The 15,243-nt window shown below is 43.9% G+C and overlaps 1 protein-coding gene across 3 annotated transcripts in view; it reads right to left on the reverse strand.

Annotated features, from left to right (window-relative positions):
* The window catches only part of dennd1b (DENN/MADD domain containing 1B), a 330,960-nt gene extending 316,878 nt beyond the window's left edge, over positions 1–14,082 (reverse strand). For all 3 annotated transcript variants that reach the window (XM_063063866.1, XM_063063865.1, XM_063063864.1), the window contains exons 1-2: positions 13,840–14,082; positions 1,826–1,890 (exon numbers count right to left, since the gene is read on the reverse strand). In XM_063063866.1, the coding sequence (XP_062919936.1) occupies positions 1,826–1,890; positions 13,840–13,856 (82 nt within the window). In that variant the 5' untranslated portion in view covers positions 13,857–14,082. The remainder of the gene's footprint in view (positions 1–1,825; positions 1,891–13,839) is intronic.
* Between the last annotated feature and the right edge of the window lie 1,161 nt (positions 14,083–15,243).

The raw sequence follows: 15,243 nt of genomic DNA on the forward strand, positions 1-15,243 counted from the left end.
CTCTACTACTTCCATCAAGCATTTGGTACAGGAGCCTCACATCTCAATAACAGCTGCTACCCTACAACCATCAGGCTCCTGAATCAGCTTCACTCACCACAACTCTGAACTGATTCCACAACTGAGCCTCACTTTCAAGAAGTCTTTGCAACTCATAATCTCGGTATTATTTTTGTAGGCACAGTTTGTCTTCTTCTGCACATTGGTTGTTTGTCAGTGAACGCAGCAGGCCAGCCAGCATCTCTAGGAAGAGATGCAGTCGACGTTTCAGGCCAAGACCCTTCGTCAGGACACAGTCCTGACGAAGGGTCTCGGCCTGAAACATCGACTGCACCTCTTCCTAGAGATGCTGCTGGCCTGCTGCGTTCACCAGCAACTTTTATGTGTGTTGCTTGAATTTCCAGCAACTGCAGAATTCCTGTTGTTTGGTTGTTTGTCAGTCTTTGTTTATATATGGATTTTCCAATTCTAATGTATTTCTTTATTTTTCCTACAAATGCTTGCAAGAAAAAAAAGAATCTCAAGGTAGTAAAGTATAGTAGCCTATATGCACTTCAATAATAAATTTACTTTGAACTCTGATTTAATTTTCCTCATTAGAGTTCATGTCTGCTATAGGGGACAGAAACTGGAACTGCCAGAATAAGTGCTTCAGCAACTCCATACACAAAAGAAAATCTGGAGACTTTAACTGAACATGCAAGGGAACCGAAAATAAAAAGCATTCCCCAAAATGTCTCACTTCCACACTGTTGTTGAGTCATTTAAGACTTTGGGAACAGAAAATGTACAACCTAATGATTTATTTCACTTACTGTTTTAGTAAACTGCACTTCCCATTAGCTGGCTGTTCACTCCCCTTCAACAGGAGAATAAGTTCATTTTATAGGCAACTCCTGCATTACGCAGGGTTGTGTTCCCCGGAAATGATCCATATTCCGATTTTCTATATCACCCCAAACTGCTGTGACGAGAGGGTTGCCTGGATAAGCAAATGTTACAAGCTGGTTAAGCCGAAATGCTCCATGTTGAGGGTCTCCTTTTCCACTTTAACAGTAGGATTATGCCCAAATACCTGACTTGTAACTGTTCTGCTTTGCTCCACCATCCTCACCCAGTCTCCCAGAACACAGATTCTGGGACAATTACGGCCAAATTCGTCAATCTGATAAACCTCCCTTAAATCCAAATCAGTTTCTTCTCTTTTAATCACAGTTTAATTTGCTGATTTGCCCTGTGTATTAATCTAAATTTCAAATAATCTCTTATGTGGTACACTCTCAAACGTGTACTGTATTAAAAATTCACCTGACTCATTAAAAATTTACAACTACCCTATCAGTCACCTTTTCACACCTTCGCAGTACTCTTTCTCTGATTCAGCACTTGCTTCCAGTTACACCACACAGGACACTAAAGTAGACTGGATCAATTACCTACTATTACTGATGACAAATCCAACTAATCTCATAGAACTTAAAATCAAGAAAGTAACTTTAAAAAAAGCAACTGTCAAATTGTAAAAATGTAAAGCCAATTTTCAACAAGTGCGCATGTGGGATGTCAGAATGAGAATTAACTTTCACCTCAGGACTTAAACTTCTGGCTGAAAAAGGAAAACAATCTTATGCCAAGTATGCAACTTTCGCCATAATCGCACATCACAGTATCCATGTTTGATCTGAAACTGGAATGGTATTCCCAGAAGAATTCAGTAAGCTAAAAAGACAGCAAGAAGAATGTGATTACCAGTGGCAGACTAATTAACAAGTCACTGGCAATTTTTCAACATTCAAAACAACTGAATGGCCACAATGCAATTTACCTTCATTTTCAGAAGTCGGACAGGTCACCTTGAAGACAAGATCGAAAGTCCTTTCTGGGCTCTCTCTGTTGAAAAATAAGGTGGATTTATCTGGTAAAACAGATTTGTTAAGCAATCACCAGAAATATTCCATCAATTATAAATATGAAAATTAATGCATGACCAAACTTTAATGTAAGAAAAACTTTACATTCAAACCTCAATTTGCACCACCCCTTTCAATCACCAATCCCACTCTTCTAGCAACAAATTTGAATAATTCATTAACAAAGCATGATATTTCAATCACATTCATATAGGAAAACAAGGCAGGCCAGTATTTTTTAACCATCCCAACTTCCCTCAGAAAGGTGAAGTGCATTGGAGGACCCTTGGAGGGTCAGACACCCTGAGCCAATAGGCTGGTCCTGAACTTATTACATAATTTACTGGCATAATTTACATATTACTATTTAACTATTTATGGTTCTATTACTATTTATTATTTATGGACCAACTGTAACGAAAACCAATTTCCCCCGGGATTAATAAAGTATGACTATGACTATCCTCCAGCTGCTGAAGTGGTGCATGTCCAGTGTTATTAGTTTGTGAACGGTCAGACTGAGTTTCAAAATTTGGCCCCATTTATAATGGTCACACAGGAAAATACATTTTAAATTATAACACCGTCCAAGATGAAGAGGAACCTAAAGGCGATATTCCATACATTTTCCGGATAACCCAAGTAAGGCTCTGGGAAGTAAAAGTGAAAGAAATCTTCACAGTTTGCATGCAGCACAAATTACAGTACCAGTGTGCTAATTTTAAGATGGTTGAAAGAATACGATTCCTTAATACCATAAGATACAGGAGGAGAATTAGGCTATTTGGCCCATCGAATCTGCTTCACCATTTCACCATGGCTGATCCAATTTTCCTCTCAGCCTCAATCTCCTGCCTTCTCCCTGTATCCCTTCATGCCCAGACCAATCAAGAATCTATCAACCCCACCTTAAATATACATAAAGACTTGGCCTCCACAGCTGCCCATGGCAATGAGTGGCATTCTCCACTCTCTGGCTAAAGAAATTCCTCCTCATCTCTGTTCAAAAAGGATGTCCTCTATTCTGAGGCTGTGTCCTCTGGTCTTAGACTACACACCATAGGAAACATCCTCTCTATCAATGCCTTTCACCATTCAACAGGCTTCAATGAGGTCACCCCACATTCTTCAGAATTCTAGTGAATATGGGCCCAGAACCATCAAATGCTCTTCATTTGACAAACCTGGAATCATTTTCATGAATCTCCTTTGAAATCTCTCCTTTCAGTACATCCTTTCTAAAATAAGGGACCCAAAACTGCTCACAATACTCCAAGTGAGGTCTCACCAGTGCTTTATAAAGTCTTAACATTACATCCTTGCTTTTATATTCTAGTCCGCTTGAAATGAATTCTAATATTGTATTTGCCTTCCTCACCACAGACTCAACCTGAAAATTAACCTTCAGGGAATCCTGCACAAGGACTCCAAGTCCCTTTGCACCTCAGTTCTTTTGTATATTCTCTCCATTTAGAAAATAGTCAACCCTTTGATTATTCTACCAAAGTGCATGACCACATACTTTCAGACACTGTATTCCATCTGCCATTTCTTTGCCCATTCTCATAAACTAACAAAGTGCTCTGTAGCCTCTCTACTTCCTCAAAACTATCTGCCCCTTCACCTATCTTCATATTGTCTTCAAACTTTGCAACAAAGCCACCAATTCCATCATCCAACTCATTGAAACATAATGTAAAAAGAGTTGGTCCCAACAGAGACCCATGTGGAACAACACTAGTCACTGGCAGCTAGTCAGAAAATCTTTGGCTCCTGCCAATCAGCCACTGCTCTATCCTTGCCAGAATCTTTCCCGTAATACCAAGGCTCATAGCTTATTAAGCAGCCTCATTGATTGGCCTTATCTCAAATAATCACAAGGCAGCCTACGGAGAAGAAGTCATCACCTTGACACAGTGGTGTCAAGAAAACAATCTCTCCCCCAATGTCACTAAGACAAAGGAGCTGGCTGCAGACTACAGGAGGAATGGAGACAGGCTAACTCCTATTGACATCAATGGATCTAGGGTTGAGAGGGTGAACAGCTTTAAGTTCCTCGGTATACACATCACCAAGGATCTCACGTGGTCTGTACATACCGGCTGTGTGGTGAAAAGGGCGCAACAGCGCCTCTTTCACCTCAGACGGCTGAAGAAGTTTCGCATGAGTCTCCACATCCTGACTTTTTACAAGGGCACAATTAAGAGCATTCTGACTGGCTGTAACACTGCCTGGTAAGGGAACTGTACTTCCCTCAATAACAGGGCTCTGCAGAGAGTGGTGTGGACAGCCCAGAGCGTCTGTAGATGTGAACTTCCCACTATTCAGGACATTTACAGAGACAGGTGCATAAAAAGGGCCTGAAAGGTCATTGGGGACCAGAATCACCCCGACCACAAATTGTTCCAGCTGCTACCATCCGGGAAACGGTACCGCAGCATTAAAGCCAGGACCAACAGGCTCCAGGACAGCTTCATCCACTAGGCCATCAGACTGATTAATTCACACTGATACAATTGTATTTCTATGTTATATTGACTGTCCTGTTGTACATACTATTTATTACAAATTACTATAAATTGCACATTACACATTCAGAGACATAATGTAAAAATTTTTACTCATGTATGGGAAGGATGTAAGAAATAAAGTCAATTCAATGTGTATCAAAGGCCTTCTGAAAATCGAAGTACACAACATCAACCAGTCCTCCTTTGTCTATCCTGCCTGAAACTTCTTCAAAGAATTCCAACAGATTTGTCAGGCAAGACTTTCCCTTAATGCCTCCAAGTACCTTGAGACGTCTTCCATAATAATGGACTCCAACATCTTCCCAACCACTGAGGTCAGACTAACTGGCAGCTAGTCAGAAAAGGCTCCCTTTCTTCTGCCTGTTTCCCTTCTTGAAGAGCGGAGTGATATTTGCAATTTTCCACTCTTCCAGAACCATTCCAGAATCTAGTGATTCCTGGAAGGTCTTTACTAATGCCTCCACGATTTCTTCAGCTACCTCTTTCAGAACTCTGGGGTGTACACCATCTGGTCCTGGTGACTCATCTAACTTCAGACCTTTCAGTTTCCCAAGAACCTTCTCTCTAGTTATGGTAACCACACACTTCATGCCCCCTGACACCTGAAACTTCCACCATACTGCTAGTGTCTTCCACAGTGAAGACTGGTGCAAACTACTTATTCAGTTCATCCACTATTTCGATGTTCCCCACTACTACCTCTCCAGTATTGTTTTCCAGTGGTCCGATATCCACTCTCACCTTCTTTTACACTTTACGTATCTGAAGAAATATTTGGCATCCTCTTTGATATTATTGATTCCAAAAGGCTATTCGACTTAGATGGTGTCCACGTTATCGGGGCTGCATTATTGAAGCAACAGCGGAAGTAGAGAAGTATTTCATAATGTCCTGCAAAATGCCTTGTAGAAAGACTTCAGAATCTCAGAAGCATGTCTATCGCAAAACTTTACTCAGCCTCTGGACTGCTCTTGTAGCCACACTATCTATGTCATTAGAACAGAGGCTTTTGATAAAGCCCCCATGATGTCCCTGATAATGATGTTAATACTATTCAATGTCAGGGGAGGTGGCTATATTCTCTCCTATTGGATTGGATCTTAAAACTATTACTAATAATGAACACGGCCTGATAGGCTGTGGCATAATGATTAGTTCCCACATCAGCCCAAGCCTGTGAGTTAGCCATGGAGCTACAGCCTGCTGCAGACTTGTCATCAGATTTTCAACTGCAAATCAAAATATTCCAAAGCTCCTTGATATCACACAGTCAAACGTTGCCATGATCTAAAGGGTCATGCTCACTTCATAATTGGAATTCAGCTTTTTGCTGCATACTTGTACAGAGGCTGCAGTAAGGGTAAACTCCAAACAGAACACGAGTATTCCACACATTGAGAAAGCAAGTATTGCCTAATGGAACAGTCACTGATCCCTTAAGGTAAAGTAGGGAGAATAAATGTATCCTCCCAGGTTACCACAGGATTCCATTCCCATCAACTGTTTGTGACCCAAACAGTATGCAAGTTGGAAATACAGTGAGGAACAGAGCTCCCACAGCAGCTTGCAAATCCATCCTGCTGGACTCGTTCATATATAAAGGCTGTACATCAATAAGGTGTTCATAAAATGGGGATCACCTATAATAGGATGGGACTGGGGTGAGTGTAAATAGATGTTTGATGGTTATGGACTTGGTGAGCCAAATGCCCTTTTCTCTGCTGTATGACCCAATGGCCACCCATCACCTAGATGACACTTCAGATTAAATTGGTGAGAAAGTAACTGGCCAGAACTAATTCAGTTAACACTTCTGGCTAAAGATTATTGCAACCTTATCTCTTGTGTTTACATGCAGAATGTTAAGAACAGGAAATGCCTTTAAATACATTATTAGCCATCACCATTTATAAACAGCTGTGCCAAGATTCTGCAGATCCGATCTGTTGGTTATGGGATCACTTAGGTGTATCAGCAGCAGACTGCCTCTGGTGATTGGCATACCCGCTGTCGAAGGCTAGATCTTATCTACTCGGTTGTTATCATCTTAAGCACCCAGCTGAATTACCTCTCCATAGATGCTGCCTGACTTGCTGAGTTTCTCCAGCGCTTGGTGCATGTTGGGCCTACATCTGACATGCTGCTTTCCAATCCTCATTGAACCAAGTGCCCTTTGGCACCTCAAGAACCATAATGTGGTCACTCCAGCCAACAGTACCATGGGCAGGTACAGTTCCTACAGGCAGGGTTCCTCATCAGAACACAAGAATCAGAAGAAGTAAGATATAGGTCAATCATCTCCTCCTGGTTGTTCTACCATTCAATTGGATCATTTTAACTCAGCATCTCTCTCCTGCACTAACCTATTATCCCTTTAATCTCTTAACGTTAAAGTGTCATTCAACCACAGTCCTGAATATGCAATTGGACCTCCAGAATGATCTTGACTGAGTAGTAATTCCAAAAATTCACTAGTCACAGTGATGAAATTTGTCTGTATCTCGATCCTGGGCAGATGACCTCATATTGTGAAACTGTGTGTGACCTTTGCTCCAGACTAGACAAACATCATGTCTGCACCTGTCTTAAAAGCTCCACATAAATCACTGAGATTATCACTTAATGTTCTGAACATTGGAGTACCTAGGCTCAGTCAGCCTCACCTCGGCGCAGAATACAAGCAAAAGCAGTGTATGTGCTTTGTTCAAATAAAGAGGCATATAAGGAATAAGTTAATTGACCAGAAACCTAACTTGGCATTCCATTAAGTTTTGGATTATCCATATTTCAACTCCATTTATCCAAGTCAGTTCTATTTCTCCACACCCTCCCATTAAACAAAATCCATCTACCTCCACCTAAACCCGAGGCTCCCAACCTGGGGTCTATGGACCCCTTGGTTAATGGTACGGAAGTTGGAAACAGCATCACTTGTCTGAATAGTTGACAATTTTATTATCTTTGTGAAGAAATCATTCCTCCTTTGGCTGTTTGAAAACTTGGATTTAACTTTGGAGATTGTCCTTTTTTATTCTGGACTTTTTATCTACTCTGTTGTTATTATCTTAAGCACTCAACTGAATCTCTCTCAATCTTCTAAACTCAAAAGAAGGTCAAACTAATTAATACAATCTGTCCTCACTATAACCTTTAAATCTGCTGTTATTCTTGTGCATCTGCACTGCTCCATCACCATCTCCAAGGCAAAAATACCATTCTTTAAACAATGTTTCCACAAGCGTTCAGTTCTCCAGATGGGACTTGGTGCAATTTGTATTTCTTCCCATTCTAATCCCTGCCTACATCCTGCTAGAATTTTTAAGACTCCTGATGAAGGGTCTTGGCCCAAAACTATTTATTCCTCACCACAGATGTTGTCTGACCCGCTGAGTTCTTCCAGCATTTTGTGCGTTTTACTCCACATTTCAGGCCTCTGCAGAATCTCTTGAGTTCAGAATTTTGGATCACAGTTTATAACTATACTTTTGTACACAGACATCAAAATCTGCCAATTCTTTTTATATTACTAATCTTTTACTCTGGGTGGCAGGGTGGAGATAAGTCTCTACTAAAGGAGGGGTAAGGCACTCCTTCCCTTGGCTAGCCTGCAGGTCACCCTTGGACAAAGTGTAACAGCCCCACCCCTGACCAGGATCACGTGAAACCATGGGAGCAGGTGGTGGATGGTCGTATGAGCAGCTGGTGCACATCGCAAGACCTGTTTCTGCCACCAGTGATGCCAGGCAGACATCCCTGGGGAGTATTGATACTCTTTACCCGTCTTGTAAAGCCACTGCCCAGAAAGCGGCAATGACAAACCACTTCTGTGGAGAAAATTTGCTAAGAACATTCATGGTCATGGAAAGACCATGATCACCCACGTCATAGGACATGGCACATAATGAACGAATAAGTATTTCACTGTAAACACAAAATAATCCGCAGATGCTGCGATCAAAGCAACACCTTCAGTACGCTGGATGAACTCAGCAGGTCGGGCAGCATCAGTTAGGAACGATGAGTCGACGTTTCAGGCCGGAACCCTTCATCAGAACTGAAGAATGAAAGATAGGGAAGGATTTGAAGAATGCTTGTAGCTTCAGTTGAAAGACCAGTAATTTGAAAGACAAAGGGGTAGGGGAGGGGAAGCATTGACGTGATAGCCCTGAAAACAATGGGTAGTAGAAGAAGGAGGCGGAACCATGAGGGAGCTGGGGGAGGGGTTGGAGTGAAATAGGGATAGAGGAAGAGAGGGGGAGGGAATTACCGGAAGTGGAGAATTCTATGTTCACACCAAGGGGCTGGAGACTACCTAGACGGTATATGAGGTGTTGCTCCTCCAACCTGAGTTTAGCCTCATTATGGCAGTAGAGGAGGCCATGTATGGACATATCTGAATGGGAATGGGAAGCAGAGTTGAAGTGGGTGGCTAGCGGGAGATCCTGTCTGTTGTGGCAGATGGAGTGGAGGTGCTCGACGAAGCGGTCTCCCAATCTGCGTTGGGTTTCACCGATGTAGAGGAGGCTGCACCAGGAGCACCGAATGCAATAGATGACCCCAACAGACTCACAAGTGAAGTGTTGTCTCACCTGGAAGGACTGTTTGGGGCCCTGAGTGGTTGCAAGAGATGAGGTGTAGGGACAGGTGTAGTACTTACGCTTACAGGGATAAGTGCCGGGTGGGAGACCAGTGGGGATGGACGTGCAGATAGGGGAGTCGCGGAGGGACCGATCCCTGCGGAAAGCAGAGTGGGGTGGAGGGAAAGATGTGCTTAGTGGTGGGGTCCTGTTGGAGGTGGCGGAAGTTGCGGAGGATAATGTGCTGGATCCAGAGACTGGTGGGGTGGTAGATGAGGACAAGGGGAACTCTGTCCCTGTTGTGGTGACGGGAGGATGGGGTGAGGGCCGAAGTGCGGGAAATGGAGGAGATGCGGGTGAGGGCATCATTGATCACCGTAGAAGGGAAACCACGATCCTTAAAGAAAGAGGACATTTGAGATGTCCTGGAACGGAAAGCCTCATCCTGGGAGCAGATGCGGCGGAGACGGAGGAACTGGGAATAGGGAATGGCATTTTTGCATGTGGCGGGGTGGGAAGAGGTATAGTCGAGGTAGTTATGAGAGTCAGTGGGCTTGTAGAAGAGTATTTTTATAATAATAATAATAGTAATTGAATAATAATAGAAGAGTATTTTATAATAATAATAATAATAGAATAAGCATTTCACTGTTCAAAAATACTGCAATTTGTCTGCCTGATAAGTCTAAACTCACCCACACTGTAGGCTACTTTGTCACTTTACTCACTCACTCAATCTGTCAATCTCCCTTTTTAACTTCCTGCTTCCAACTGCATTACTTACAATGCCTCTGCAATCTCTAATAAACTTCTCTTAACGCCTTCATCCGAACCTATGACAAACATTCAACTGAGATCCCTGGAGAACACTATTCATCACATCCTTGTAGACTTGTCACCTGTCCCATACCCGGCCAGCAAAATCCAAATTGAATCAAATGTAGTGTGTGTGTCACTTGTACCTGGACACTGTTTTATGTTGAAAGATAATTGCTAACTTTTATGCTGCTTGCACCAGTTTCTGCAGTCAAAATCGTGTGACACGATGAGAGCCTACTGAATCAAACGTCCTTACACAAGTACCCACGACAGCAAAGTTTCTTGCTCCCTATTAAAAGGTCCTTGCTCTTCTATTCTGAGTTTGTGCTGTCTGGCCTGGAGTCTCCCACTACTGGAAACATACTGTCAATATCCACCCTATTCAGACCTTGTACTATTCGGTAGCTTTAATGAGGGACTTTCCCCTCCCACCCACCAATCCTTCTAAACTCTTCTCAACTCCAGTGAGTACACAGCCAGAGACATGAAATGCTTTTCATACATTAACCTTTCATCTCCAAAATAATTCTTGTAAACTTTCTCTAAACCCTCTCCAACACTAGCATATCCTTAGTTATAGGGCCCAAGCCTGCTCACAAAACTGTGGTCTGACCATTGTCATATAAAGCCTCAGCATTACATCCTTACTTTTCAATTCTAGTCTGTTCGAAATGAATGCTATACAGAATTTACCTTTAGGGAATCCTGCACGAGGACTCCCAAGTCCCATTGCACCTCTGATTTCTGAATTCTCTTCCCAATTAGAAAATAATCTATTCTTTTATTTCTTCTACCAGAGTGCATGACCATACAGAATTCCACCTGCAACTTCTTTGCACATTCTTCCAACATGTCCATGTGCTCCAGCAAACACACTGCTTCCTCAACACTACCTACCCCTCCACCTATCTATGTATCACCTGCAAAGGTGATACGAAGCCAGTGATTCTGTCATCCAGATCAATAGAATATAACGTGAAAATTAGCAAACCCAACACTAACCCCTGCAGGACACCTCTAGGCACTGGTAGCCAACCAGGAAAAATCCCCTTTATTCCCACTCCTTGCCTTCTTCCAGTCAACCAATCTTCTATCTATGCTCTAGGACGAGGGAGATGTCTCCCTTTTTTAAAGAAAGGGGCTTCCCTTCCTCCACTATCAACTCTGCTCTTAAACGCATCTCCCCCATTTCACGTACATCTGCTCTCACTCCATCCTCCCACCACCCCACTAGGAATAGGGTTCCCCTGGTCCTCACCTACCACCCCACCAGCCTCCGGGTCCAACATATTATTCTCCGTAACTTCCGCCACCTCCAATGGGATCCCACCACTAAGCACATCTTCCCCCCCCCCCCGCATTCCGCAGGGATCGCTCCCTACACAACTCCCTTGTCCATTCGTTCCCCCCATCCCTCCCCACCGATCTCCCTCCTGGCACTTATCCGTGTAAGCGGAACAAGTGCTACACATGCCCTTACACTTCCTCCCTTACCACCATTCAGGGCCCCAAACAGTCTTTCCAGGTGAGGCATCACTTCACCTGTGAGTCGACTGGGGTGATATACTGCGTCCGGTGCTCCCAATGTGGCCTTTTATATATTGGCGAGACCCGACGCAGACTGGGAGACCACTTTGCTGAACATCTACGCTCTGTCCACCAGAGAAAGCAGGATCTCCCAGTGGCCATACATTTTAATTCCACATCCCATTCCCATTCTGACATGTCTATCCATGGCCTCCTCTACTGTAAAGATGAAGCCACACTCAGGTTGGAGGAACAACACCTTATATTCCGTCTGGGTAGCCTCCAACCTGATGGCATGAACATCGACTTCTCTAACTTCCGCTAAGGCCCCACCTCCCCCTCGTACCCCATCTGTTACTCATTTTTATGCACACATTCTTTCTCTCACTCTCCTTTTTCTCCCTCTGTCCTTCTGAATATACCTCTTGCCCATCCTCTGGGTCACCCCCCCTTGTCTTTCTTCCCAGACCTCCTGTCCCATGATCCTCTCGTATCCCCTGTCCCCTGTCCAGCTCTTGGCTCTATCCCTCCCCCTCCTGTCTTCTCCTATCATTTTGGATCTCCCCCTCCCCCTCCAACTTTCAAATCCCTTACTCACTCTTCCTTCAGTTAGTCCTGACGAAGGGTCTCGGCCTGAAACGTCGACTGCACCTCTTCCTACGGATGCTGCTTGGTCTGCTGCGTTCACCAGCAACTTTGATGTATGTTGCTTCTATCTATGCTAGTAATTTTCCTGTGACACCACAGAGATCTTGTTTAGCAGACTTCTGAACAGCACGTTGGGCAAGTGGTTAAGGCGTTCGTCTAGTGATTTGAAGGTCACTAGTTCGAGCCTCAGCTGTGGCAGTGTGTTTGTGTCCTTGAGCAAGGCACTTAATCACACATTGCTCTGGTGTCTGTGTGAGGAGTGGCGCCCCACACAGACTTACAATCTGCGCCTTGTAAGGCATGAAAATGCCTGACGCAGGCCTCTCATGGTCTGAGTAGACGTTCCCCCGCCCCCTCCCCTGCATGGCACCTTGTCAAAGGCCTTCTTAAATTCCAACAAGTCTCAATGGTGAGACCAGGGTTGGTGAGAGCAGGGGAGATCAAGGAGGAAGGCAAACACTCAAAAATGTGAGGAAAGAGGGAAGGACAAGCAATTGTGGAGTCTAACCAAGGCTGAAAATGGCATTAAGGGAAAGAATACGTAAAGAAGGACGGATCAGGATAATACAAATTTGTGCTGCGATATCAAGAAAAATAGGGTAGACATGCATGTGTACACATATAAGCACTCTCTCAGTCTGTGCAGTGGAGCCACGTCCCTGATCGTATCTTGGTCCCACTGCCATTAGACCAAGACTTTGGTCTCTACAGTGCCCCGTAGAAGGGTGGACCATCACTGGTGTTCCCCTAATATTTTAAATCTTAAGACATAAATAGTGGCAATCTGAAATGGCTATCACCTGATCTTTCCTTTTTTTGACTGTTGAGAGGGCCTGGGTTTGAAGTCTTGTTTCTAAAAAGTCACAAATGAATACGCCTCATTGCATGAGGAAGCAGGCAGCAAGCAATGCTCTAGTCGTGCAAACCACAAAGAGATAACACTTAATTTTATTTCAGAACTACCTCGAAATCCGCAGTATTTTAAGATCACACAACAGAAGGATAGCTGAATTTTTATTTATCTCCCCAAGGTAATAACTAGTGATCCCCTCCTGTGCTCTCAGCAGAGTTCCACCACAGCACAACAGGTTTCACTCCCCATAACAGTTTAGGGAGGTGCCATACAGGTGTCATCTATAGGATGACAACTGGAGTACACTACTTGCTTACTTTCAAGTGTACTGTCCCGCTGGAACATCACTGAAATGCTACAGGAAAATATCCAATTCCATCACATCTTAGTCCCACAGTGTGACAAAACTAGAGTTAGCTGATTGCTCTTGCTAGACAGAGATCTGGATTTCTTAATACAATTTTAGCTTCATTATACAATCCTTTCCATCCTAATATGGCACTTCATTTAATTAATTATCCTATTAGCATACAAACTGTTGACAATATTCATTGGATTTATTTACTTGTAACCAACCCGACTACCGAACGTACCCGAACAGAAAGGTCTCCTTATCCTCTTGCTCCTATTGTTATTCTCAAACTGACGCTCGTAGTTTTCAAACACAAAACATGATACATAAACTGGTGGAGACTTTAAAAAAAACTAGAAAGCGCAGATGCCTTGGGCACATCCTGGTTCAATGTGAGAGCTTCAGCTTCTTAGTGTTGTCAGTCTTATTTGGCAAAGAGTGCAGGCCCGAAGCCTGCAGACTTCACCGGGATGGCAAACAAAACCCCGCTGCCTTTACAACACAAGCAAATCGTCCCAGATCGGTTTCGGGAGCCCGACACTCAAAACCAAATGCGGCTCCTTCTGCAGGAACCTCCCTGCTTCCTCCTCACCCCCGCCCCGAGTCCCATCTCCTCACTCACTTCAGTCTGCAGTCCATGGCTACGGCATCTCGGTGCGGCGTCCCCCCACCTCCTGCCTGCCCGGTGTGTCTGCTGTCTGGGTGCCGGTGTGTGCTTGGCCTGCGCGCTGCGCCGAAGGTGCCGTCTCCGCGGTTAACGCTGCTCCCCGAGCCTCCGCTTCGCACACACTGTACAAACTAGGAAGTGGGGACTCACTGACACTGAGAGAGAATGTGTGAGTGTGCGAGAGAGGTGAGCGACGTCAGCGACTCAGAAACATCTGACTGCTTCCCACAACAGGAAGCTTTCCCCCGGGAAGACGGTGAGTGTGGGAAAGGCGAGTCGGTGTCGGAGTGGGGTGAGGATGGTCACTCGCTGGGGTGAAATAAAAGAGTAACTTTGTGAGAACGAGATTATGGGACAGTGCAGGTAAGTGGAGCAGGTTGACCTGAAGCCAGAGACTCCGAAATACGTTCTTTGGACCAAGTCTGAAAAGTCATCGACTCTAAGTATTAACGCTGTTCTGCTTTCAATGGGTGAGTGTGGGGTGTGTGAAATAGCAGTAAATAGAGTGGAGTGTGTGAGTAAGGCTCAGCAGAATGAATCTGTGTGGGGGTGCAGGTGCAAATGGCGAAGGTGAAGAAGGCATTGTATATTTCGGGAGTATGGAACTCCACTGATATCAGAATAAGTTCTCTGTTTCAATCAAGTCCCAATTAGCCCATTCTTAGTTATGAGCAGAATGACCAAAGACTATGTCAACATATCATGAAGGGACACTTATTCTGCAATACCCTCGTCATAGTTGCCCGGTCTCGGATTCCCAGAACTACATGGTTCCAGACCTCATGGATCAAAGAGCTGAATCAAAGGGATGAGCTGAGAGTACATGAATATAGGTTTGGGAGTGACCGTGACTACAAGGTGTCCTGGTAAGACAAGTCAGTGGGTATCAGTGGTCTCGTGCTGCTAACAAAACATAATGGCTGTTATTCCAGTCTCAGGACATCACTGTAGAAATTCCTGGGAGCAATTCCCAACAATCTTCACTTACTTCAGTCATGACTTTCCTACTATCCCAAGATCAGTGCTGGGGGTGTTGGATGAGTATTGCACAGTGTTCAATTTCATTGGCAATTTATGTTCACTCTGAAAATAGGTATCAATTAATTTGTTAAGAAGACTTTTTTCTTCATTCATTGGGTGACCTGCACATTTTAATTTTGGAAACGTTTTTAGCAATGTCAAATAGTCTTTTATTAATAACTGTGTCATTTAATAGGATAGTTTCAACTCACTGGATTTCAGCACATTTAATTTGCAGCTGCTCATGTAGCAGCCCTTACATGCCTAGACAACATTCACGTATCAGCTATAAGTAACATTTGTGCCACAGATATTTCAAACAATGATCTTCAACCAGAG

Source organism: Mobula hypostoma, chromosome 12, assembly GCF_963921235.1.
Source record: "Mobula hypostoma chromosome 12, sMobHyp1.1, whole genome shotgun sequence".
Taxonomy (NCBI): domain Eukaryota; kingdom Metazoa; phylum Chordata; class Chondrichthyes; order Myliobatiformes; family Myliobatidae; genus Mobula; species Mobula hypostoma.